The sequence below is a fragment of the Strix aluco genome, chromosome 13 (genome assembly GCF_031877795.1).
Source record: "Strix aluco isolate bStrAlu1 chromosome 13, bStrAlu1.hap1, whole genome shotgun sequence".
Taxonomy (NCBI): domain Eukaryota; kingdom Metazoa; phylum Chordata; class Aves; order Strigiformes; family Strigidae; genus Strix; species Strix aluco.
This window is the reverse complement of record NC_133943.1, coordinates 4,650,807-4,678,625: the sequence shown is the minus strand read 5'-3', so window position 1 is coordinate 4,678,625 and position 27,819 is coordinate 4,650,807. Positions and strand designations below refer to the sequence as shown.

Genomic DNA, 27,819 nt, shown 5'->3' with positions numbered 1-27,819 from the left:
ACAATGGTTTGAAATAATCGCCTCTAAGTGTGAAACAATTTGCCAGAGCCAGTTTTAATCTGGGTTGGTTGTTTTCATCTCAGATTTTTTTACCCTCAGAATCACCATAATAGAGACAGAGGACTGGAGCACCTCTCTTATGAAGACAGGCTGAGAGAGTTGGGGCTGTTCAGCCTGGAGAAGAGGAGACTCCAGGGAGACCTTAGAGCAGCCTTCCCGTACTTAAAGGGGCTACAGGAAAGGTGGGGAGGGACTCTGTATCAGGGGGTGTAGGGACAGGACGAGGGGTAATAGTTTTAAACTGAAAGAGGGGAGATTGAGATTAGATGTAAGGAAGAAATTCTTCCCTGTGAGGGTGGTGAGACACTGGCACAGGTTGCCCAGAGAAGCTGTGGCTGCCCCCTCCCTGGAAGGGTTCAAGGCCAGGTTGGACGGGGCTTTGGGCAACCTGGGCTAGTGGAAGGTGTCCCTGCCCGTGGCAGGGGGGCTGGAACTAGATGATCTTTAAGGTCCCTTCCAACCCAAACCATTCTATGATTCTATGACATTAGTGCTTCATACTGTCAGAACTTCTGAAATACTTGAAAATGCCAGTAGATTCTTTTCACTCAAGCCTCAAGCACATTAGGATTCCTCTCCCAGAGCAGTCATCCTACTCAGAGACAAGTGGAAATCCCAGTGTTCTCCTGGGATAAAATTTTCAGAAGTGCCAAATGATTTAGTGGCTTAGTCCACTTTATGTGCAGTCATATCCAGGCCAAGTATCAACGCTCTCTAAGGCACCAATCTAGGAACCTTGCCAATTGTACAGGGATAAAAGCAGCATCAGTTGGATATTCCTTTTAATACTGACTGGTAGTTTGCCATTGCATTTGTTAAGTGAGGCTGGCCGTGACTTTTAGTCTGGCATTTTCTTATTGTTTTTATTGTCCAAATTACAGCAATAGCTCCCACTGCTTCACTTTTGTGAATTTACTATGATTTTTTGAAGCATGATCTAAGGTCTATCTCTGGAAAACAGCCGCCTTTTTCTTATATTCAGTAGAGTAGAAACAAGACTTTAGAGATTAAAAATCCACATATTTTGCTTTGCTTTTCAGAAAGTGAAAGTAGAAAATAAAAATAAAACCGTTTATGTAACAAGTGATGAGGCTGAAATGAAGGAGGAGCTATTCCTGTAGCGCTCTAGCTTTTCCTATTTACATATTGTGTGCATGTGAAAGCAAAAGATAATAGAAGCACCCTTAACTAAGCACAGAATTGAAATCAGTGTCAGATTTACAAGGAGTGATGAACTGGAAGACATGGATGAAAGGCTAGGTAGTGGCGTGTTCTATAGAGGAATAGAAAGGAAGTCGCTATCCAGCTCCTACCTCTGTGGTCTCGGTGTACAGGCCCAGTAAAAAGGATTTGTAGCACTTAGAAATGGTAAGCAGGCAAAGGCCTAGCACTGCTGCTGACATATGTAAAGGAGGTGGGAGGAGAAAGAGTTGTATGATCACAGCAGGGTGCAAATGTTACATGGTTTGAGTTAACACTGCATTTGCCTTGCTAGAAAGCTCAGGAAGGTAGTAATTCCTCCAAATCTGGAATTCACTCTATAAACAGTGTTTTGGAACAAAAGTGAGTAACAACTTGCATTCTCCCTTCCCCCAGAAAGAAATACCCCCTAGGCAGCAAATGAAAATTTGCTTTACGAAATTCCTTTTTATTTTCCCTCCTGTCATTCCTCCAAATTGTTAACACTAAGCTGTTTACTCCCTGTCGTTGGATTTCATGTGGTTTTCTATAGCACCATACCGTATTTTTCATGGTTTACTGCTGAGTAGAGTAACTTAATGATCCTTTCAAAAAGAAAAAGTCAGGTCTCCAACTCCCTGTACCTTTTTGTGGTATGTCCCCCATGCTTTCTCAAAGTATCTGCAGCCAGTCAATAAACAGTCCTAATTACTACTCTGCCAGTAGCACTGGGAGTGGGTTAGGTGGTCTTCATTTCCTCCCCAGTTTTTTGCACAGTCACATTACTGCAAGTTATAGTCTAACGTGAAAGGAACAATTCTGCAGCTCTGCAGGTAGTGGTAAGCCATATCATTACAGGGAACGCTATGTAATTCTTCAGCCTTTCAAGGCAGTTGCAAGCAGCACAGCTGCAGTAACTTCAGATCCTAGGCGATAAGTCATTTTGTCTTGATATTCCATAGTTTCAGCAATTAAGAAATCTTCTGAAGCCATGAACATGCAACTAAGAGCCATTGTTCAGGAATCATGATGAGAAAAGGTATCTTAAAAATTCACTGACTTAGCTTCAAGGACAAGGGAGAGAGTAGAACTCCTCTGGGCAAAGTTACTATGACCCATGAACCTGTTGGCTCAAGTTATTGTAATAAGGTAAATAATTTCTGAACACTCTTGGTCAAGGAAGTGTTTCTGGCTAAAGTTTGAAACAGCTCAGACTTAATTCTGTTATGGGGCAACTGAAATTATATCACTTTTATAACTCTTGTAGCTGAATACTAAGATGACCAGAATGCTGTTACACAAGAACATGATGGTCATGACTGTTCTGATAATCTCTAAATTGAAAATGCTTCATTCAATACTAAATTGAAAATACTTCAACTTAGAAAATGCTATCCCTGAACCGGTTTTATGAGGTCCATGAGAGGAAAGGGAAAGTACACAGGGCCCAGGAGAAGTCAAACTCTGTGCAAGTGCTGTTGTTTCAATAAACTTAGCTGAAGTTTGTTTCTAGTCTGAGCAAACACTCTTAATGACAGCAGCATACTGACAAGGCACAGAGATTGTCAACAAAAAAAGACCCCATACTGACACAGATGTTTTCATTTAGTCCTACTACTGATCACGTCAACTGGTGATAAATATTAATTATTTATATTATAAAATTTGTATTGGTAGCAGCCTTTGCAAAGATGACAGTCCCCAGTGAGCTGACTTCTGCATGACCAAACACATACAAGCGTTTCCACCCCAAGAAGTTTACAATCTAAATACATTCAAGAATTTAAAAAACTGTCAATTGAACTGAATAAGCACAAACAATTCATTCAGTCTTGTCAATGAAGAAACTGGTGCAGTTGGAAACTTTCATTTTCACACTGGAAAAATTTTGAGTCAGTTTTACATGAAAATTGGAGATTAGAAAGATGCCTAGGCAAACACAAAACTACATGTTTTTTCTATGAATTACTTATTGTGAGGAGATACAGGGAGTTTATGATGGAAAAAGAAAACACAGTTCACAACATATTTAAATTTATAGTTCAGCATATGGAGAAAAATAGGAGCTATCAAAGATCATTTCATTAGCTATTAGAGATACTGCCCAAAATATTCCATATGTAGAGGGAATGGCACCACTGTTTTCACAGTGGTATTTTTTGTCCATAGAGTTTGCAGGGAGAAAGAGTGATATGAAATAATTTCACAGACTAAGAGAATACCCAATTCACTGTGACTTGAAGGTAAATACACGTCATCTCACAGAGATAAACATCTCAACATGGGTTCATTTATCTTTTTAAAAAAGGAAAAAAGAAAAAAGAAAATGTGATCTTGACTAGATTGGATGGTTGCAATAATCCATCCAGCTCTTTTGGGATAGAGAATACCATATTTTTACTTTATTGATGAAAAATATATTTAGAGTATTTTTCTCTTTAGCAACCTTCTGTTCTCCTCCTTACTCCTGTCTCTCCTTAAAATCAAGTATTTTTAAGTTTTGAATTTGGAGAATGGAAACGCAACTAATCAATCAGCCTTTACATCTGAGATCTCATCATTCTGAACGTTACCTCATACGAATCTCGGTGATTGTGCCTGCAGGGCTACCACTGTTTTCTAAAAAGATTACATGGACCAAAAGAAACCACTTTGTTTTGCCCTCTGGCTTTCTATGTGAAACAAGTGTCATGGTGAAATGCCGACAAAATCCTCTCATGTTTTCTAGCTTTGAAAAATTGCAGCACAATGCTAATGTTAGAAGCACACAAGCAAAATATATATAGGGGTTTTTTTGATTATTTTTTTTTAAATAAGCTACAGTACAATACTTACCAAAATATGAGCAGAGAACAGGATTATTCCTTTCTGCGCAGAAACAAGGACAGAGGAAGGAGAAATCTTACAGACATTTTGTTCTATTTACCCTATATATGAACACATATATAACAGGTTTCAGCTATGCAGGACAATGAAGGTTAAAATTCATCCTTGTGCAGCATGAGACACTAGCATCCAAGAGACGTTTTGAAAGTTTAGATGTTTTCCATACTTTATATATGTACTACACACTGAATTATACCAACTGTTACAAATTCTTTTCCTATTTTACTCCTGCACAACTGTATTAGAGCACCATCCAAGGGAACAGAGCAAACTGCTTCCCAAATAAGCTTTCAGCAGCACATGATCACTCAATGGATGCTCTGTTTTAAACCAAGCTTTTGCCATCTGTTCCGCTGCTAATTATGAATGCTACAGATACCCACAACTACATTGCAAGGAAAAAAGTGATTAAAGCACATGTATTCTTTCTACAACGCATCTTTGTTGTTTACCTCGAAAAGCAATACCACCCGCCACACAACACACACGTCACACAGTAGGAAGACCACGTAAGGGCAGATGTTTAATAGCTTCTCCTCTGGCAATAAGCCAGCGGTGATTCTTGGAGTCCAAAACATGTACAGTCAGGTCAGGGTCATGCAGGATACTGATCAGCAGCTAACTCAGTTTTATACTAAGTCCCTTCCTGCTCTCCACTCCCTCTGACCCTAACACCATCAGCCTACCATTTTGGAATCCTCTCTAATGAAGCAGAAGATGTTTTTCCTTATCTACCTCTTTCCCATTATGTCTGTGGTTAGAAATTCATTACCTCGATGCACGCAGAGGCACATCTCGTGTTCTCCATTTCCTCTTTCTGCCAAGCATTTCCCATGAGAAGAGATCTCCGGGCTTTCGCAAAGATCGTTCCAGCAGTGATTTCTCACTTAACAGAGCATGTCTCCATCTCAGCCATGACTCCTCTGGCTGGATTCACTAAATTTACCAGCATTCATTTACTTATGACAGAGATTGTATGTTTTGGGGTTTTTTGTGGTTTGGTTTTTGTTTCGCTTTGGTTTGTTTGGGTTTTTTTCATTTGCTTGCACCTGTCATTTCCCTTTTGAAGGAATGACTGAGGAAAACACATTTATTCCATCATTTTAGTTTCAGTAACTCCTAATTTCAGGAAGCTTCAGCTTTAAAGTCAGCCATGCCCTAAGGCTTCAGCTTAGTATCTTATTTTATATCTACATATCTCCTTATTGAGTTCAAATTTTATAGACAATCTTGCATCACCCTGGATGGAACACATCAACTGCACCATCCCTGATATATCAGTAACGGTTTTGCAATGATGGCGGTAGGTTTCAAAATTGCTTCCTGTTTGCAGCTTCTTTCATTGTTAATGAGAACTACAGCCATACTGAGCACATGCCACATCTATCTCTTTGTACACTGCCCTGTTGTCATAAAATATTGCTCATTCTTGATTACACAGGGCCATATTCTGCTGTTAAGCCATGGATGGAGTATCTCAACAGAAATTAATGCTAAGGCTCTGCTGTTACTTGGAAAAATACTTATAGCAGAATATGGCCTATAAGAATTTGTTTGAATTTTTTTTTCCTCTACATACAGAGATGGGACTATTTGTGATGGCAGATGTTGCTTTAGAAGTGAAGTTTTCAATATATTTTTTAATGGTTCTAAAATTGTTTATGTTATCTCTTTACAAATGCTTAAAAATTGTCCATTTATACCCATTAAAGTTTCTTGAACTTGTGTTCAGTCTTCTTTTCTCTTTTACAAGGCATTGCACCTGGATAGAAAATGCTTAGTCACAATCTCTAACAGCACTATCTCTGGGTGAAAAAGATTACTTTTCATCTCAGGTTATAAGAAGTTCATTACAAGCCACAAAATCTTCACTCTGCCAATCATTTCAACATTAAGATAAAACACATATGACACAAAGCACCTCTTCATAAGAGGAGCCAAAGGCTTTATAGAAAGAAAAGGAGACTAGATGCAAAAACAGATATTTGTGTCACATAAGGATCATTGTTTCATTCCATCTTGCCTCATATTCCAATGAAAATAAACCATTAAGCATCTTGTTATATGCTCTGTTATATAAGCATGAAGAGACTAATAAATCTGTGGCCACTGATCAGTATTACTATATACTTCCTTGTGAGCAAATATATCTGGTTTACCAGTTTCCTTCATGCTGCAGAACTGCAGTTATACGCATAACTGACAGTTGTGCAGTATTTTTCCCGTTTATTCTAATTAAATGTGACATGATTTCTTTCTGGATGCTGCTGTCCTGAGTGAAGTATAATGTGGAGATTCATGGCTGTGTTTAGGGAATACAACAGCCAATTCTGTATTTAAATCACTAATTATCCTGTGCCTATAGATACCCTTTCTGAATGCAGCACCCCAGTGTTCTTTTATGTGAAACAATTTCTTTTTTAGCCATTTGAAACAAGTTTTAAAGAGATCAGTAGATTTTAAAAATCCTAAGAGTCATCAGTTTCACCAGATGTAGTTTAACATTAAAATAAAATGAGATACAGGAAATCTGCTTTGCCTAATATCTCTGCTTTAACAGGAAATACCTAGTCCCCCTTCACTATGATACCAAACTAGCTGTTCCTACATAGCATTAAATAAACACATAGTGACTAGCTAGCATCAAAAATTGGTTACCCTGGCTTCACTTAGAAGAACAAGAACAAAATTTATTCCTTATATGCCTTGAGTGAAGCTTATGTTATCAAACAAGAAATTAAGTTGACCCAATAAACACTGCTGTCAGATACTGGCACATATATCCAGGGGAAGGAAGCATACAGTCCTGTTAAGCTTTGTCTTTCTGTATTCTAACCCAGTACATAGCTCAGTAGAAGAGCACTGTCCTGGGACTTACACGACATAAATTTTGTTGTTAGATCTGGCATTAGCTTGATGGATAACTCTAGCTTTATCCTCTGCTTCCACATCTGTCTAACCTAGCTCTACATCCCCATGTGCCTACCCACATCAGGAGAGTGCTCTGAGCTGTAGCAAAGACCACCACAAAAGCTGAGCCATTCCTACCCGAGCCAGAGGGGTCTTCCCTGGCCTGGCCCACGCCCTGGCCAGTTCTGTGGCCGGCACCAAGTGTACCACCACGGGCAAACGCGCTCAGCACCGCGCCCAGACAAGCAAGGACAAGGGTGTACGGTATAGGAGGTACTAGCGCGTACACAAAGGCTGGAAGACTAACAAGAGTTGTCCTAGAAATATGACTGTTCAAAGTACAACAGGCTCTTGTTACCAAACAAGAAATGACAGGCATTTCTGAATGCTCTAAAAGTGATTTTTTTATTAATATTTACCAATTGCAATCAAATTATACCAAGACCCTCAACATCCCTAGTACACGCAGAAACACTACTCTAAAAAACAATGTTTTCCACTCGCTCCCTTGAACAAGCAACTCGGCCTCATTTCTTCTTAATCCTGCACTAGTAATTTTCAGCCTCCCTCCCATTCCATTCTCTAAAATTTAAGCATCCCCCCCACCCAGTCCCAGTGATTGCAGCTGCCTCCACCTCTCTACCTCAATCTTCTATTCAGGTTCAAGCTGTCTAACTGCCTCAGCTTGAAAAGAAAGGCAGAGGTGACAACATACAAGCACTGAAGACAATGCTGAAAAACTTCTGAACAGCCAATGGAACTCGGGGAAGGAAAGGGCAAAGACAGATCTCCAAGCTAAAAAGCACATAAAAACTATTCACAGAATATGCTGTGAAATTTCAAGAGAAATTGTATACACAGCTGAATTTCCTGATTAACAGTTTCAAAATAACCTGCATAGACAGACAGGTATCACTACGTCTGTCAATCCCAGTGTTTGTCTGTAAACCATGATAGATTGAAACCTTTTTTGAAAACCATTCTGATTATAGTTACTCTAACAGTAATTTTTAATAAAGTATTTTTCTATCTGCCCAGGAGACAGCAATCAGTGGATTTATGACACTAAGTTCATTAAAAGGACAGCTAAGATCACAGAATTAATTGATGCCCCCTTGTACCTATTTAATGAGAATGATTTTCTGTTATCCTAGATTACAAACCAAGCTGTAGAAGTGACAGATAAAAGACCAATCTACTCCCAGCCAAAACCTCTATTCAGTAGCTTAGCAATTTATCTGTAAACTGAATTTGGAATCATATCTTAGCCTTGAAACTCATTAGACATTAGATGTTCAGTCCAAGTGCGTAATTCAATTTTAGCTGTCGACCTGCAGCAGCGAATCCAGCAATGATAAATGCTGGAGTTATCTACCCAATGACAGACTACTTACCAAGTTAAGACTTGGTAACTTCTCAGCAATAAGGCCCTGTGTAAAGCTGAAACAGTTAAGTGCTGAAAGTACAGAAATTCACACTGGAGGCAGCAGTATTTGCTGTGTTTCAACTTCACTTTCTTGTTTTGCTTGGAATCTATAAAATGTGTATTCTGTAGACTGTAGATGTTTGATTTTCAGATAGGTTGATTCTTCCAGGGACTTTGAGGGAGCTGCTTCTATTTATGCTGCCCAGACACCTGATCTTTCAGCCTTTTCCAATTACACAATGTCCTCCAAAAGTCAAAAAGAACTGTTCAATCTAACTGGTTCTTTCATGCACAGTTGTTCTTTGTCTAAGAGAACAAGAAGATGAGGAATATGAGAATCAAACTCAGGCCTCACTGAAGTTTTTGAGAATTTGGTCATCAGCTTGAACATAACCAAGACCTCAGAACATAACTATAGCTCTTTTGGATGAATCTCATTTTTGGTTACACAAGGAAAGAAATAATCACAGCCCTTGAATAAACAGATGTTATCAAAAAGAGTTTTCATGCCCTAGATGTAATATTTTACATCCATTTCCCCCATGAAGTCCTGCCTCTTGTAAAATCAGCTCAGCTGCCCACCCCAAATTCTGTCTTGTATTTTATCCTCAAAAAATGCACACATTGTTAAAAATTCACTGACTGAAATTACGTATTTCTAGCCTCCTGGTTAAAACCATAAATATAGAGCAAACAGTAAAGTATCAGAGACAAAAAAAAAAGGCAATAATCTCCCTGATGTTCAAAATATAGTATCATAACCAAGCTTTAACTTTTGGCACTTGAGAACAATGAGACTGATTTTCTCAACCCTAATCCTGGACAATTTACCTGACATAAAACTAGTATTATTTACCCATGGACACTTGAGCCTAATAACAGCTGTTACACTAACAGACATCAGAACTCAGCTTCCTAGGACTATTTTCAATCCACCCATTTTATATCGTCATGGTTTGAAGTGATGCATGGCTCATTTGTGTGGGGTTTTTTACCCTCTTTTTTTCCTTTTACAAGAGTGAGTTGTGACAAACATATAAACAAAATCTATCCCACAACTGTGTATCAGATTTTGATTTGTTTTTTTTGTCCCCCCTGCCCCAAGGTGCTAACAATGCAATACATCAAAACCGGTTCTTCCACTTTTTTATCCATTTTTAACCTCATGCTCATCAAGAAACAAAAGATTTATCTTTTGTCCTTACAAAGGCGCAGCATGCTCTTCACATCATTGTATTTCCTATAGGTGCTGCTGCAACTCTTAACACATGCAGTCTACATCCAAAAATGGAACAGAAGACTCATCTCCCAGGAATCTGACAAAATTACAGTTTAAATTTGTAATAAAGCAAGCCCCTATGGAAAAGAAATCCTATAAAATGGGGGGGAAGCAGTAGAATACAAGAACGGTTACTCTAAAAACTTCTGAAACATATTAGTGAAAACTTCAGATCTACAGAATGCTGTAGCAGGGATATGATTTGTGACTGCAGCCTTCAGAACATTTCTCTAAGTGTGAAAACTATTCCAGTTATAATAGATATTATACATATAATACAGAAACTAACACTCTAGTTTTCTACTGACCTATTTAGCTTTGGAGTCTTAGGTAATTTCTAGGGAAGCTGGATAAGTGTCAGTTAATTACAAAAAGCTGGCTCTCTGTACCTCCCAAGTTAATTATTCTGACATAAATGCCATTATTTTTCCCTTGTCCACTGCAGAAGGAAAGTGTTAAGTGTGAGAAGGGCATTTTGAGTAAGCGTATCTCTCTTGTTTGTAAGAAGCTGATTGTGAATTACATTTGCACAGATTCAGTCTCATGGTTTGCTATTCTTTTAAACTTCATGGCAAGTACATCCCAGCTGTAATTTTCAATCGCATTTATATTCCAGCTCTGTCCCTCTGTTGAGTAAGAATTGCCCTAAGAGACAACCTATGCTCAGAGTGTCTGGGTAGACTTAATAAATCACATCTCAACTCTGTTGTACTTCACTCCAGATCTACTGGAATCCATACACACAATCCTCACTTTCAATTAAATCTCAAGGTGAGCTTGGAATGATAATCTCCTGGGAAGCAAGCCTGAGGTGCCTGTGTCCCATCACATAACCAGCCACTTCACTGACTGGGTACATCCATTACCTAGCTAGCAGGTATTCTTCAAGTGTATTGTAACCTTTCCCATGACTATCTCCACTACATAATTAGCAGGGCCTGAATGGTTTCTCCAGGAATACATGTATTGAATGTATTGATTACTGAATCACAGAAAAACCTGTGCTTACATTTGAGGTGAAGAAAGTAGAAAATGTGGTGTTCTTGTAATAAATTGTTAGCAGAAAAATACTTCATTCTGCCTGTAGACCTAAATACAACACAGACAAAGAAAATGCAATCCCAGACTAAGTATCTTTCCCTTCGTGTATCAGGCAGCATCTTGAAATTAGCTGAGTCCTTGATAGCGAGACCACACTGAAGACATGTATCTGCCAGGGAAGCGACAGCAGAAAGAACCAGTTGACACAAATGAGCTGTTAGCTCAAAAATCCCAAAGGATCAGGGGATACTTGAGTATTGCCGATCAGGTTCCACTGTGGCAACTGAGGCACGGACTCTCCATTAAAGTGCAGAAGGAGACTCCTTTATTATTACAATGGTTCATACATATGCTCTCACTACCTTAGCTCTTACTGCAGCAACTAGACAGTCATCAACCCTCTCTCCCAAAAACAGTTCCATACTTTCTCTGAGCTGACTTATCTTTCTTCCAGGGCCTTGCTGCTTCTCCAGGCCGGCACAGAGCAGAGCTGGCACTTCTCCAAGCCAGCGCAGGACAGAGCTCCTGCCTGGCTTGCCAAGCAGAGTTCTCTGAGCAGCGCTCCCCCAAACAGCGCTCCCCCAAACAGCGCTCCCCCAAACAGCGCTCCCCCAAACAGCGCTCCCCCAAACAGCGCTCCCCCAAACAGCGCTCCCTGGCTGAGCTGACCAGCTGATGTCAATTTGGCTCTTAAGTATTGAATCTCCCACAGCTGTGCAGGGCTGACAGGCCAAGCCAACTTGCCTCTTAATCATTTACCAGTAACACATGATTTGACTCTTAACATATTGCATCTCCCACAGCTGTGCAGCGCTGACACTCCCACAGTTCCACCACACCAGCAGCTGTATGGACAGAGAGCAAGACAGCCATCTGCAAGGGGCTTTAAACTTAATGAACAGACACATGTGATATAAAACTCCAAGGCCTCTAGAATCCCCAAATCCAGGTTTTCTTACAGTTTACTACATCATAATCTTTTTTGTTAACACACAAACTACATATTGAAACCAAAGTGCTCATTAAGGTAACTTTAAAACACAACTGTGGGTGGAGTAATAACCTTATCCCTGAATTCAGGAATAAGGTTATTTTTGTCACCAATTATCTAAGTTTTTCTTTATCTCAGCTTTACACAAGTCAGCTTTTGCTGTCCCTCTATCAATAAACATCCTGAAGCAAATCTACTCTTACACAATCAGCTTTGTGTGAGTAAAGTAGTATAGTATACTATTTTAAAACAGACTTTTCCCCTATGATGCTGGAAGGCCTTTGGCTTACCAACTCCACAAAAACTTGTCTTTCTTGAATTTCAGTGATCAGAAGTGCTCATATTTTTAATTAAGTATTCTCTCTTATACATTTTACAATTTTATTTCAACAGAACCAGAAATCTTTCATTTTCTGCATTCCTACAATATATTTGCTCTCCTCAGAGTAGCATTACTTTCGTTACTTAGAGTAACTCTGCAAATCAATGAAAGTACACAGGTTTTCCCTCTCATCTATTTCAAGCTGAGCTGCCAGGGCTGAGAATAAATTCGTCTTAGCTCTCAATTCCATGACCTTCTACTTTGTACTTTTAAATTTCATTTCATTGATATTACTTGAGTTCTCAAGGTCTTCCAATTCTGCCTGCTTGGTATTCCAACCCTTCTCCGTATTGGTCATGTTTTCCAACTCCCTGCTATCAAGTTTCACTACCACACTTCTAATTTTCGACTAAACAAATCAGAGAAAGGTAAGTGCAACAAGGGAAAAAGCAGTGAAGAAGTGTGAAAATCCAGTCCAAAGTCCAACAATCCATCAGTGGCAAAGCTGGAACAATACAGGTCCCCCAGTTCCTAGCCCTGTATTTGCTTGATCACCTAACACTGCACTTCTGATCAGGTGTGAGGAGGCACTCATAGGCTCAGAAAGGTGACATACATGAAGAACTGACCAAATTGTCTCTTCAGTGGATTGTATCAGGGGATGGTAGTCCATGACCAACCTGGGAAATCTAGTATCTAATCTAATCTACTTATAGATAACTATTCATGCTGCTGATAGTTATATGTAACTGTTTATCCACAGCCAGTCAGAAATGTATACACACAGGTGATGACATTTCATGCTTTGCATCTTAGGCATGGCATGCATAGTCTCAAAGCATCTCCAGGCATATAATGCAAGGGGGTTTTAACATGATAGCCTGAACTGAAACTCTGTAAGCAATAAAATTTAAAGAAACAGCTTAGTTAATGCTCAGAACGTGGTCTGGCAGGCTGCCATGCATAAACATGCACTGAAACCAGAGTTCATGCCAAGATTTTCAGCTTTCAACTTCACAGAAATTCCTTGTATGGTTTATACTAGATCCTCCAAGTTCATTTAGCTTTTTTCCTTCCTTTTTGCAGTTTAATCCATAGCTAGTTGAACTTATTACCTTTTTATATTTAAGCATTAATAATATAATAGACATAACTCCAAGTAAAAGTAATAGAATTAGTCTGTTCATATAATTTTGATTAAAGACAGGCCTAACACTAAGAGGACACTTATTCTATGCCTTCCGTGCCAAGCCTCTGTGAACGCAATGAGATGCTGCAGCGTGACCTATTACAATAACGTGTACGGCTATTCCCATAATAAATACCTTCTAGGATTCATAAGAATTCACTTCACATTCAGGTGTCGAATTTGCACTGAAACTCCTCTTAAGCCAAAGGATATCTCTCAACAGATTTGATCGAAAGATCGAGGCCTTAACATTTGTGTTCATAATATCAAAAGGTCTAATTTGATTCTCATATTCCTGATGTCTGCTTTTCCAAGCCTCAAATCTGTACAAAGGAAATAGATGCAGGCCTGTCCTACAGACTCCACCTTGCTTACTTTTTTTTCTTTTTCTAGTAATAAATATATTGATTTATATTTTATTTTTTAGATACTTACTAAACTAGACCTAGTCAATTACTTAAGTATGGTTCAAGCTACATTCAATATATGGATTAGTTGAATAACAAATTCCATATTACCACAGATCCTGAGCTCTGTCCTTTCTTTTTTACAGCTTCCAACACACAATTGTGAGGAAGAGAAATACTATTATCCCCAGCTGTAAAATGGGACTTAAGGCAGGGCTAAGATTTGGTGATTTATCACACAGAAAGCCCATGGCAGACAAGGCAAAAGGGGCGGAAGACAAAAGGAATATTAAGTTCAGATTGTACTGAAAGCTTATTAATACATCTGATATTACACCATTATTGATACTGGACAGCTGGACAATATACAAGATTTTCAACAGCATGTGCCTCACAACAGATAAGTCCCATTGAGCTTATTATTCATTTACAGGCTCTGCTTGTTTTTTAAAATGGTGCACTTGAATATTCTACAAATTGTGTTCAAGCTGTGAAAAGATTGTATTGTAAAGTATTGTTTTAATGTGATTCCTTGAGGCCTTCTGAAAATGTTGACAGGTCAACATTTCAGACTATTAAATTCAGTCGGACTTAAAAACTTAGCCCCGTTATGTGGATGTTAACGCAGACTTCAAATGAGGTGTACTTCTGCGCTCTCTTTTCACAGAAGAGTAATGGCTGCTGGGCCATTAAGTGCAACTACCATGCTGTCTTTGCCCAAAAGAAATATGGGTCGTACTAAAAAAAACGATCAATAGCTGTCTTCTCAAATCAGGCCATATTGGACAATAGCTCAATAAGGCTGACCAACCAATTGATTTTGAAAAGAATAACCTGAAAAAGTTGAGAGAAGCCCAATTTAAAATTTTATATTCAATTATATATCATCTGTAAAAAAAACCACCCAGTACTACAACATTACAACAGATTTATACGCACATATGTGTGCGCAGATGTTTGTGCTCATGCAGGGACAGAGTTTAAAGTGGCCACACCCAAACCAATCAAATCTTAGCTCCATACGTAGTGTTTCTCCTACTGTACATAAGGACACAGTTATGTAAATATTTGTGCAGTTTTATTTATATAACATGACATAAAACTCCGAAAGCTACTAAAGGTAATGATGATAATTACTGCAACCTTGCTTCTGCTGATTTACAGGGTACAAACTAGGCCTTCTGCTCTGTAGTAGCTGTAGTGTCAGACCCAAGAAGGTTTTAACTGAATCGCCACTTCTATACTCCAGCCTCCTGGGCAAAGCCCACATCGAGAACCTCGTCTAGTCATCATGTATGTGTGCGTGTATATATATATATATATATAGTTACAGTTTGGGAGGAAAGGGAAGATAGTTTCCCTACAATTCAACAATTATGAATGAAATGCTAATCTACCCCATACACAGCAGTTAATCCTGTTATGCTGCCTCTCACCAGTGTTTTAACAAATGTTTTAACAATCTAACCTCGACAACACAGGCGTGAAGCAAGGATCAGATTTCTTCTAATGACATCTCTGCATGCAAGAAGCGTGCTGTCTCTACTATACCTACTACACTGGCAGCAACACTACCTATGCATGTCTTCACCTGTGGACACAGCGCCTCTCCAGGAGATTATGATGCAGTAAATCACTTTGGTTGAAGAAAAGTTATTAAGAGCTTAATTTCATATGCAAGCTTTTTATATTTTCTTTTTGGAAAAAGCTTGGTAGGAAGTGATTAGTAGTGTCTGTTAATTTGCCCCATAAAAGGTTTCATGGATAATCATATGCATTCATAACATGCTAGTTTTGAAGTCATTAAATAGAACCCTTAAGACAGCTAAGTAGAAAGATACCTAAACTCTGCAAGAACTTTATACTATTTGCTTTTGCCTGGCAGAGGACTGGTTAAGAGGTTTTTTCCCCATAATATGATTCTTCCTATAGAAAAGAGTTTTGAAGCTTTCCAGTTTTTGTTAGCATTTTCAGAAAGTCTAAAAAAGCATTTTCATGTGTGAAACCTTAACACATGAAAGAGGTAATCTTCATGAACATCTTCCACAGCAAGAGGAATAATTTCTCTGACAATTGCACTTGTGAGATTGGGGCAAGGGGACAAGAACAAAAGTTGCAAGGACTCCAGGCTTAAAAAAAAAAAAAAAAGCGCATAAAATTAAATAAAAACTTTAAGCTCAAGAAGTGTGATTAATGCGAGACCTCAATTCGGAAGGAGACTGTTAAAAAATGTCCCTTGCTATAAATCTGTCCCTCGTTAAAAGTGTTTTCGGATTAATTTCTCAGTCCTTCGTTCAATTTACCATTTTCAAATGCTGCCGAATTTTCACATCAAGTGAAATGCTTAACCTGCGTTCCCCAGGAAACTAAACCAGATATTAACAAAGATTCCCTTGGAGCCTGGTAAAAATCTATGAATCTGTATTAACTGTAGAATGTCCTTAATAAATAGTAGCTACTGTACAAGCATGGGCTTTTCCAGACACCTATTACACAAGAACTTCAACAGTCCCAGTGGGTGGATGTCATCACAGTGACTGCACACAAATATACGTTCTGACATATCTGTTGATACCTTTGTTAAGGCCATACTTTGTTATATTGAGATTCAGAGCAGCATGATTTCTCAGAGATGACCACAACTACAGGAAAACGTAGAGAGAATAAGCTAGGGAGACAGGTCACGTTTAACTGTAATACTGTGACTTTCTCTTTGCAAAGTAAGATACAGTGGTAAGACTGCAGAGACAAACGCAAAGCATGCAAGTTTAACTTAATATATTACAAAACACCAGAGCTTCCTAAACAAACAAACAAAATGTTACAGAATAGCACTAGCAGAGCTGCTAGCCAGCTCTGCTCTTCCCTTTCCAGCCACAGCACACAAATCCCACGCAATAGAGAACACTTAACCTCAACGTGCTCATGATCAACGTTAACAGTGATGTTTCCCTTATCCAGCCTTGGGCAGACTGAAGCAGCATTTTCTGTGTGTGCTCCAAGAAAGCTTTTTCAGCGTTATAAACAGAAGCAAAAGAAGCTCTGTAAATATTACATTCACCACAAACGTTGCATTTCCCTTTCTCCAGTCATTGACTTAATACACGCAATTGTATCCAAACTAGGGGAATTCAAGAATTAATTTTAAGCTTAAGAAAGTGATTTGTATGTCATAACGCATCTTGAAGCTACCCCTGTTTTCCAGACTGAAAAAAACCTGAGTCAAAGCATATATACCAGCGCCAAAGATCTCCATGAGCAGAATTGACAATAAAATATTTTCCACCAAATCTGCAGGCAAAAAAAAAGCTTCACTGTTTACCACCTTGTGGCCTGAACTGGTAAATATTCCCTTCTTACACACACACCATCTCATCATTTTACAGTTAACTAGCCTCTTAAGCAGCAGGCACAGAAACTTCACTCAAAGTTCCTCCCCAAAGGAAAATTGAAGACCATACGCTTTCAGCGAGACCGACACGGAGCCCAAACTGCCCCGATCGATGGGGTAAATCGAGAATGCCAAGACTGACTGTCCAGCTTCCAAACAGCTCTGAACATCCTTCACACGCACAGCAACCGGTTGCCCAAGCTGCATCTCTCTTCTCCCCACAGCTTCTAAAAGCCAGCAGCCTCCCATTGAAAGGATGCTACGGTGAAATGGAACAAACAAGAAGGATGCGGTAAAGGAGGAAGTACTTACATCCCTGAATTTGTTCCAGTACTTGTCTTTATCGTACTGCGAAACGGTGCTCAGCCATTTGTCGTTGTCCAGGAAATTGCCATGATTGCTATTACTCGTGATGATTTCAGGATGCCGGCTCTCCACTTGCAGGAAGCACCAGGCAGCGATTACCAGCACCCCCGACATCTGCAAGGAGAGGAGAGGAGCGGAGAGGAGCGGAGAGGAGCGGAGCGGCGGCGCGGCCGCGGGGGCGGCTTCCTCGGGCAGGGAAGTTTGAGGGACCCCAAGTTCGGGCTTGTCTCCCCTCACGCCCCTCACCAACTTCTGGCTGCGGAGCTGCCCGGTCCGCTGGGACCCACCCTGCCCGCCCAGCCTGGAGGGGCGGGGAATAACAACAGTAATAATAATAATAAAAATAAAAGCAGGTCACCTGGGGGCGGGCAGACACCAGCCAGGGGGGAACACAGCGCTACGAAACCCCGATAAAACCTCCCGCGGGAGCAGCCAGCGCCGGCTCCGCGAAGTTTGGCTGCCAGGGCGGGGAGGCAGCCCCTACCTCCGGGCAGTGCCGCCGGCCGGGGCTCCGGGCACCGTGCGCGCCGCCGCCTCCTCCTCTTCTTTTTCCTTCTCCTCCTCTCTTCTTCTTCTTCCTCCTCCTCCTCCTCCTCCCGTCCTTTGTCCGCTGCCGGGGCGGCGGGTCCGGGAGAGCCGCCGAACCCCCCGCGTAGGCGCCGTCCGCGGCTCCGGCTGCGCGTGGCTGTGCGGGTGCGCGTGGCTGTGCGCGCGGTGCCGGGGGCGCGCGGGTGGCCGCGAGCCGCGGTCTGGCGCCATCTACCGCCGCGCGGCTTCCGCTCTGCCGGCGCCCGCCTGAGGGGGAGTCGCGCGCCCAGCGGCCGCCCGCAACGGCCTCTCGGGGAGGCGCGGAGCGTCCCTCAGCCCCGGGCGGCGGCGGGCAGGGGAGGGACTTGTCACAGCCCCGCGCCGGAGGAATCCGGGGGGTACTTGTCGCAGTATCATCTCGGTTGGAAAAACCCTTGTAGATCCCCCAGTCCAACCATGAACCTCACACTGACCGTTCCCAACTCCACCAGATCCCTCAGCGCTGGGTCAACCCGACTCTTCAACCCCTCCAGGGATGGGGACTCCCCCCCTGCCCTGGGCAGCCCATTCCAACGCCCAACAACCCCTTCTGCAAAGAAATCCTTCCTAAGAGCCAGTCTGACTCTGCCCTGGCGCAGCTTGAGGCCATTCCCTCTTGTCCTATCGCTTGTTCCTTGGCTCAAGAGACTCATCCCCCCTCTCTGCACCCTCCTTTCAGGGAGTTGTAGAGGGCCATGAAGTCTCCTCTCAGCCTTCTCTTCTCCAGACTAAACCCCCCCAGTTCCCTTCACTGCTCCCCATCAGACCTGTGCTCCAGACCCTGCACCAGCTCTGCTGCCCTTCTCTGGACACGCTCGAGTCATTCAATGGCCTTTTTGGAGTGAGGGGCCCAAAACTGAACCCACTCATCGAGGGGCGGCCTCACCAGTGCCGAGCACAGGGGTCAGATCCCTTCCCTGTCCCTGCTGGCCACGCTACTGCTGATACAAGCCCGCAGAGAAGAGGGGCCCCGGCCGCGGGGTTGTTGCAGATCTGTGCCTTGGCCCCGAAAAGCCCCAGTGGTGCGGCAGGGCCGGGCTGCTGGGGAGGATGTCTGTGGGGAAAGCTGGGGGTGGCCTCTGCAGAGAGATCGGCAGCGAATTCCTCACTGCTGCTGCACTCTGAAGAGTTACAGAGCCATAAAACTGGCCTCAAAACCACAAAAATCCCAACAAACGCCAGCTTTTATAGACCCCACGTAGGATAGGACTGTCTTGAGTCAATGGGTTTACAGTTTACAAAAGTGATGACATTTCGAAGACACAAAAGTCATCCCAGGTTTCTTAATTTCTTTGGACAAGGACCTCCCCTCCCTTGGTCAACACATCCCACACCATGAAGACGTTTCTGCTCCCACAATCAGATGATGAAGTAGGGGACTGCCCAGGCCATCAGAAGGGCGTAGGGGAAAGCCATCTTCTGTTTTTAAAAATGGGAAGGAGACAGATGAGGGGAGCTACATACTGGTCTAGAAGCAAGACTGAAAGGAGACCATCTCCAGCAAGAAAGGAGAAACATGTCCACTGTCAACTCAGGAGGTGGGAAGGAGGGCTGGGCAATGTCCTACACTGGGATTTGGGTGATGTTGCTGTATCCATCCCCAAAGACCATGAGAAGGCACTCTTCCTCCTCTTACTTCTAGCATTTCAAGGGATAGGAAAAAGGGAAATTTCACATCCACAATTTTTAAAATATGGAGAGGAGGCTCTCATTGAGGGTCTCGTTCTCTGCACCTGGATGGAAGAGACAACTCATCCCCTGCTAATTAATATGATGCCCCAAAATGAGGACGTACTTTGGCTGATCATTTTGAACAGAGCTGTGAGTACCATTCCATATGACATTCTAAAAATATGGTTCATTAAACTATCTTGTAAATACTGCCTTTTCTCTCCAAGAAAACTATCAACAGGGTTAATTCCACTTTTTCCAAACAGACACATTAGGCGTTTCTTTAGTAACACAGAAAAGGGTCACATTTATTTATTTTTTACTGCTATATCTGAGCACTGAACTCAGTATACAGTTCTATTCCTAAATCTGATTTTAAATACAGTTCCTAAATAGCACGTAACCACAATAAAAGCCTCTGGGACTGAAAACAAACAATGAGGTTTTATTAATTTTAACAGCATAGAACAAGCACATTTGCATGTAAGTACCCCATATTGCATTCTCCCCTTGGTGCACATAGAATCTGATGAAAACTACGTGCTGCAGAAGGGCAAAATATATCCCAATAAAAGCCAAAAATGGAAGAAATCCAAACCAAAGCCCTGCAGATTTGGATGTAAATCCATATCCAAACGCCTTGTTCCATCTTGGCTCCTATACTGGACTATACCATTCTTCTGATGGTGGTCCAGGGTAAGTGTTCCTCTCAAGCATCTCCATTGTGCACAGACTTTCCTATAAAGCTGTTAGTTTCAGTAACAGACAAGGTTTGTAAAACTTCCACCTGGCAGGGTGAACACAAGCTTTCACCTTTCCTACTTAGATTAACAGAGTACTGTGCAGTTTGTTCTGTATGGGCCTTTTCCGTAAGGCTTTTAACAACAGAGAATTTGTCTTCTCTGCACAGACATTAAAGATCTTGCACCATCTTAAATCTCATGGTTAAGAGATTTCCCCAGTGAGCTTACAGAAATCTGTTGTCATTCAGCTATATACAGTTCCATTTGACTCATGTTTCACCCCAGACATTGCTGCATTTCAGCACTGTCCTACACAAACCACGTTAGCTGTTACATAGTTGAGGATTTTTGTGCGCAAGGAACTACATCAGTGCTTCCAGCTTTGCATAGATGCACTAGTTACTACTTTCTTGATCCCACTGGAGGTCAAACCAATTTAGTCCTCACTTGACCATTTCTTCAAGTCATGAACTGCCAGGCCAGGCTGGTAAGGAGCAGCAGAACATTGTTTCCACCAAAAGTTGTAGGAGTTCTACCCGTTATATATTTACAGCAGCACCCTGTAAAACACACTTGTTAGCAGAGCACGCCAGGCTCAGCCCGTAGTGACTTCGGCACGGTTGACTTCACTTAGCATGAAGCAGGCTGATATGCTTGCCAGTCAAAGAGCTGAATGACAAATTACAGGAACATTGTATATAAAGCGACTAATTACATTTTTACTTGTAGCTTTTGTGTCAGAAATGTGTCTTCATTTATTTAATTACTTCATAATCCCATATTCAAAACATGGCTAATCTTTCTTGATCCAGTAAAACATGGGCTTCCTGTTTAATCCTGATAGCAATCTCCATCACTCAGCAGCTGCAGCATTTCACCTCCACACTGTTTATCATCCATGACTAGAATTGAAACACCCTTGCCGGCTGGTTTTTATCTCTGGGCAGTGCTATAATTGCCTCTAATTCTGATCCAAGAATATAATATTAGAGATCTCTCTATAGTGGGTGAGTCAACTATTTGGTATTTCAGATGTAAAAAGCTCCTTTGTTCCAAGTTAGAAGAACTATTGAAGAGTTAAAAATATTAAATTTTTTTCTGTGCTTGCAGCTGTAAAAAGTGCCACAGTATTGATTTTGGATATTATTTGATAATTCACTTCAACTGTATAAATCAATTGATCAGAAGTTGTAACTGTGCCCATGCCCTGCCAGCTCCTCCATGCTGTAGCCTGTCCGGGTTCATTCTGGAAGCAGAACCTTCTGGTGCAGAAAGCACTTCACATGCACAGGCATCAAGGGCCTGATCTCAGCTCCAGCTAATTTCCCCACGCAGGGGAACGTTACAGTCATCTTAACAGGACACCGCGGGGCTTTCAGTTAATAAAGCCTTCAGCACCAGTCTTGCAGGCAACATAACTGAAGTACGTTAACTTCCCCCTAGACCAGAGTGAGGGTGCCCGGAGAACCAAGCCAGCCACTCCTGTTCTCCCTAAAGCTCCACTGAACCTGTCCCACATCATATCCAGTGGCCAGCAGCTGTGTACCCAGTAGGGTAAAGGCCGTGGCAACAGCACGTAAGTGTTGTCACGTAAAGGATTTTACTTCCCCCAGTTATATTTGGCAGCAAGACACATTTTCACCTTCTTGATTGCTTCCATAGTTCTTGAGGCAGTGGCTGCAGCCTTTGTAGTAGAGCCTTGAAAATCTGTGGACTTTTATGGATGGTTTTTCCCTACCTCTTGTGAGGCACAATTCCACTGACTTCATTTTTTTAAACATTCACTCAGGAAAGAAAATCTTTACAGTTACAAATGTTTAAAGTGCATTTCTGTACTTTACTGCGTACCAGAGTCCTTCACTACTGGATTAGGAAAATTAAGTTCTTGTAATTTAACTGGATTTTAAAAAAATCACTAAAAAGGTACACGCAGTGGCACAGACCTTTATTTAACGTCCCTTTGTATCTTCCAAATACTGCTGTATCCTTTTAATAGACAGGGGTTTTATTTCCTCCTGTGATTCTCAGAACTGCAGATTCAGCTTTGTTAGCTCTGCTGGGCAATTGTGCAGAAAAAAACTAGTTTAACCTGTGCAATAAGTGATTGTTGGCTTATACAAAGTTCCTGAGACATTTGTCCATTTTACAACAGACTGTAATTCATTTGCTTTAAAAATACTAAAAATGCATCTTCTGATTTGACCTCTTTATTCACCTGTGCTCCTGGCCTCTTCTCTATATAAGACAGCCATATTTCATTGCAACAGTGCCTGGAATTTTGCAAGGATCTGCTAAATGCTTGCAACCAGAAGTGAAAATATGTCACACAGCAGGAAAATTGTGGATTTCTTGCAGACAAAGTGGCACCAGCTACTTTGGAGGTGGTGCAGTTGGTGCAATCCCCTCTGTCCTCATCCTTCTGAAGCACTTCACCGCAGTGTCAGTGATTCCAGTGTAACAGAAAGCATCCATTGACCTGGAAAGATCCTACAACATGTTCTGCAATCTATTTGCTAATGTGTATTAGTTGTAATATCCCAGAATAAAGTGAATTGAAATACTGGCAAGTCCTGGACAAAGTAAGAGCTGAACAGTTTATGGTAGAGAGGTATAAGAAAGAAAACAGCTCAAGCAAAAAAACAGTAAAAACAATGACTAAATAAAGTGACTTATCACCTACAAAAGTTGGAGTTGGATTTCAGGACCGAGTTTTTCCTACCTTGCCCACAGGTGTCTAGAAGATAAAAGAGAAAACTACATTTAAAATTGAAAAGACTTGTGTTCACATAAAGCGTATAATCAAATACAAGGTTACATTTAAACTGAAAGATGAGATTGAGGCAGCTATTCACGATGTTAAACTTTTGCCTTCTGAGGCTAATCCTCAATTTCCTCTGTCAAAAGGAATAAGAAACAAGCCCTTCTGAATGATGCCTCAGAGCAGAAGTCTATCCTAGCCACTGTGGATTGGTTTCTGAAGGATGACACTGACTCCAGAAAGAGCCTACAAAACCAGAGGCACACTAGGTAAAAGCCAAGCCTTGTGATTACTGTCCTCAGGACCTGCAGACTAACATAAAAAAATAACTTTACTCACATGAATCAGTCTATTCGGATCATATCAGAACATTCATCAATTTAAAGACTAAGTGTTTAATGGGAAGATAAACCCTGCATATTTGACAAATGGTTTCACTTTCTTATCTTTTTAGCGGGTATGGTGATCATGACAAAAGTAATTTTATGGTATTTCACAAAGTATCTTGTAAAATGGCAACCTTATTTTATAGTGGCTTTTATTACTACTGGAACTTTTACTAGGAATTGCATCACAAAGATCGGTTAACATAAATATTGCAGTGAAGAGCTCTCACCGTTTAATGCCAGAGTTAACTCTGCCAATGCAGCCTTCATTTCCAGCTGGAAAAGGTCATTAGAATTAAATTTGTCCTCAGACTTCATACTTAGCTGGGATGAAACATTGGTATGTAGTTTTGTAGCTCTGTTCAGACTGGGAAATATCATCCCAAGATTTGCCACTGTCAAGCAGTCTTAGAGAGCTGCCTTAAACCCTCTCTGTAATATATGGTCAGAAACAGAGATTTGGAGTTTAACATGGAATATCAAATGGGTTTGTTCAATATTTACCACAGTAAGATCCTGTTTTGAACATCCGTGAGACACCACAGCACCAAACAATAATAAATAACAGCATTTACATAGTCAGATTTCAGAAATTACATTTGCATGGAAGATGGAGCATCATTAATGGCTGAACTGCAGAAATTCAATTTGCATTCACATAAATGTTAAAGAAGTTTCAAGTGTGCTTGTTCTTTCCCCGTGTTTTTATTTTCTTCTTTTTAAACTTTCGCAATTTTCCCCGTTTTTGCTACTTTTTTTCTTTTCTCTCTAACACGATCTTATGCAGTCTTCACATTTTGAGCTCTTTATGGTTCTTTCTTCCCTTTCTCCTCTCATTTACTCCACTCTTCCCATCCCCCTTTTCTTTTGCTCATATAAACACATACTAAGATCCTTTTAAAAGCAGAAGCTTTCCTGGAGATTACGGAGCCAGTCTGGAAGAAGTGCTGCCTGATGGACGAAGAGTCCCAAAACATCTTGCAGCCTCAGAGGCCAGGCTTGGCAGCAGCCCAGTTACATATGGTTAACATCAGATTTGAATTTGCTGAGTAGCGTGAAAACAACAAGAACTGGGGATTTATTGTACCAAACAATCTTCTGGCTCTCACTAAACCCTCTTTTCATTAAAGAAAATAAAACAAAAGTATTGATGTCTATAGATGAGGACAATAAAGATGAGCCACAAAGGAGCCGTAATGGTTTGAATACTCATAAACCCTTCTCAGTCTTTGTGACTTCAGTGTTTTCCTATGGGGGATAATGTTAAGAATGTGCTAGAATGCAGTACGCTCAGATAATGTAGAGAAACAATTTTCTTTCTCCCTACTGCTACATTTTAGGCATGAAGCTTAAGCTCTCTAGGGAAGCTGATGATTCTCATTGCCAATAACTTGAACCCTTATGGAAAACCAAATGCTGTTTCACAGTCGCTGAATCCCTTGAAGTCAGCGGGCTTAAGACGAAAAGTTTGGGTAGGGAGGGAAGAGAGTCATTAGGGGTGGCAATAGCTGAAAGAGAGGTAAAAGGTGCAAGATAGGGTCAGCATCAGGGTCTGCTAGCACCCAGGGTCGCTGTAGGGAATTTGAGGACTGTGGACCATATGCCCCGGGTGTGGCATGAGGGTTCTGAACACCGAGTTCTCAGCCAGCTTCAGGCCTTGGGATGCTGAAGGTGACTGATAAAAATCCGACCATTGGCTCTGAACTGCTACAAGCCTATATCACTGTATCTACCCCAGCAGAGTCATTGCTCAGGCGTGGCAGGGGCAGACCTTGATCCAGCTAAACAGTCCCGCTGCTATCAACAGCCAGTTCAATCACACTTTAAGCAGGTCCTTGCACCAGCGACAGTACTGTACGAAGAACCATGCGGTGGTCAGAAAATGGACAAAAATTTAAAAAGAATTCTGAACAGCTTCATCTGCTTCAAGCAATTACTAATTTGTCTATAATAACAGGATTATAAAAACAAAGAAAAATAACCCCCAAACCCTGATAATACTATTAGGAAAATGCCTTACCCACAGCGACAGTCTCTAGAAATGTGGACAATGCAAAACCTGGTGTCAGCGAGCGTGGAGACTGGCAGACAGACAGTAGCCTTATTTCTCACAGTAAGTGAATCTGAAGTGCTTGATGTGTTTTCAGTTAACTCTGGCCAAATTTGAAACTGTATTAAAGGAATCTAACTAGTACTTCACTCTGCATAGAAATGAAAGATGAGTGTTAAGTTTTTAAATGCAGAGTACAAAAAGAATAGAAGAATTTGTCCACGTTCTAATGCAGCCCAAGGTCTTGCAATTCCCTGGTGTGTGGGAGGAAATGAACCCACCAAGGGAGGAGGAGACCAACTCACAAGTGGGAACAAAGCTCTGGCACAGAAACTGCAAAAGACCCAGAATTCACCCCAGACAAAGCAATCAGAATCTGCCAAGCAAAATTCACGCTACAGTGAAATTTATGGAAGGTGGGCAGTGCTTTGATTCCATAGGGAGTAGAAATAATCTGCTAATATTTCAAGAAAGTATGCCTGGGGCCAGGAATATATACAGAACTAAATGTCAAAGTCCACACAAAAAGTAGTACATGGGGTGGCACACTGTGCCATATATTTGAGCCAAAATTTTACTGATGCCTGGGAAGAAATGCACTAATGGCAAAGGTTTACATAATTTCACATGCCCTAGAAGAACATGTGCTGCATCAAAAACCATGACAGTGTCATTAGCAGCTCAGAAACATCCTTCACAGGAGCAGCGCGTAGCACTGCAGTGGAAGATGGACTATCTGCCTGAGAGGAACTGAGATGTATTAATTTTAGGTTGGATTGTGGGGCACAAGCCAATGGAATGCCAAAAATAGTATTCTTGGGAGGAAAAAAAAAAAAGAAAAGAAAAATAAAACAAAACCAAATAGAATAAGCTAAGGGACTGTGACTCAGGGTATTTTAGTGTGGAGCTCACACATTCTCTTAAGAGGGTTAATCAAATCTACAGGGACATGAATTTGAGAAAAGCTACAGATTACGTTTGCTTCCAGGGAAAATAAGCCTATTGTTTGATTCCTGCTCTTGATGATCCCAAGGCACTGGAAAAGCAGGAAATCCAAAATAAATAAGGACGATATGTGAGTGTCTTCCAGGGGATAGAGGAGGTATTGCAGAACACAGAAAAAACCTAGGAAAGTTCCTCTCACTTTAAGGCAGAAATTTAAAAAAAAAAAAAAAAAAAAAAAAGGACAAGAAGAAAAGCAGCAAGATGCAGTGCTCATTGCTTTATCCCAAGGGAAGTATTCCCTTGAGATGGGGAAAAAGTAGAACCTTGTCCTCATGATTAGATTCCGAGGAACTAACCGCAGAAACTGGAAGTGTTTTTCACCAAGGGACAGAAGTCCTTGAAACAATAGACCTTTCTTCTCTGTGCATCATCAGGCTCTGAAAAGGGTCCCTAAGGAGGGAAACGGTATATAAGCAGACAAGATGCCTTGTGAGAGACTTTGCAGATTGATTAGACGGCTTCTTCCTGGCCCTATGCTTTTGATTCCTCATTCTCGTACAGCCAACATCCCTTCCAGGGAAGATATGTCTTTTTCTATCCTTTCTGAGGGGTTTTTTGGTAGAAAAAGTAACAATTTTTTTGATGACACAAAAGATATTAGGATTTTCATCAAGGGCAAAAACACTGTATCAATATAAAATCTCCAGACAGCTTTGGAAGTAACAAGAACTACTGAAGTAAGAGACCCTACAAATAAAATTAAGTAGATTCCATGCAGTATAAATAATAAATGAGACAATCTAATAGAGCCAGGAACATCATCCTTTGACACCATAAATATATTCCTCCAACACACAAAAAGAAGGTATGAGGATTTCTTGAATTAATTCACTGCAAAAGGGTATTTGTGTTTAATATAACATCTGAAACCTGAAAGTTATGATGGAGATGGAATTTGACTTTCCAGATATCATAGTTTGATCTGGACAGGTCTGATTTCAGATAAGCGAGCTATATTACACATGTAGGTGCAAGTTAACCCAGTTGAAAACCAGATGGTCTGTCTCACATGATGCAGGCTCCCCACGTCAACATCTGTGGGGTTGGCAAAATAGGAACAGTGCTACTCAGTCTGAGCCTGGTTTGATCTTGCAAATCAATCTTGAGTTGCCGATCATGTCAAACTGTAACCAGTTTTGAAGTCTGGGACACTATGATAGAGTAAACAGAGATATTTTTTTCACAGAGACGA

The 27,819-nt window shown here is 41.1% G+C and overlaps 1 protein-coding gene across 1 annotated transcript in view; it reads right to left on the bottom strand.

The window, feature by feature from the left end:
- Window positions 1-18,142, bottom strand: part of SPOCK1 (SPARC (osteonectin), cwcv and kazal like domains proteoglycan 1) — a 322,581-nt gene extending 304,439 nt beyond the window's left edge. The window contains exons 1-2 of the mRNA XM_074838874.1: window positions 17,932-18,142; window positions 17,394-17,561 (exon numbers count right to left, since the gene is read on the bottom strand). Of these exons, the coding sequence (XP_074694975.1) occupies window positions 17,394-17,561 (168 nt within the window). The 5' untranslated portion in view covers window positions 17,932-18,142. The remainder of the gene's footprint in view (window positions 1-17,393; window positions 17,562-17,931) is intronic.
- Between the last annotated feature and the right edge of the window lie 9,677 nt (window positions 18,143-27,819).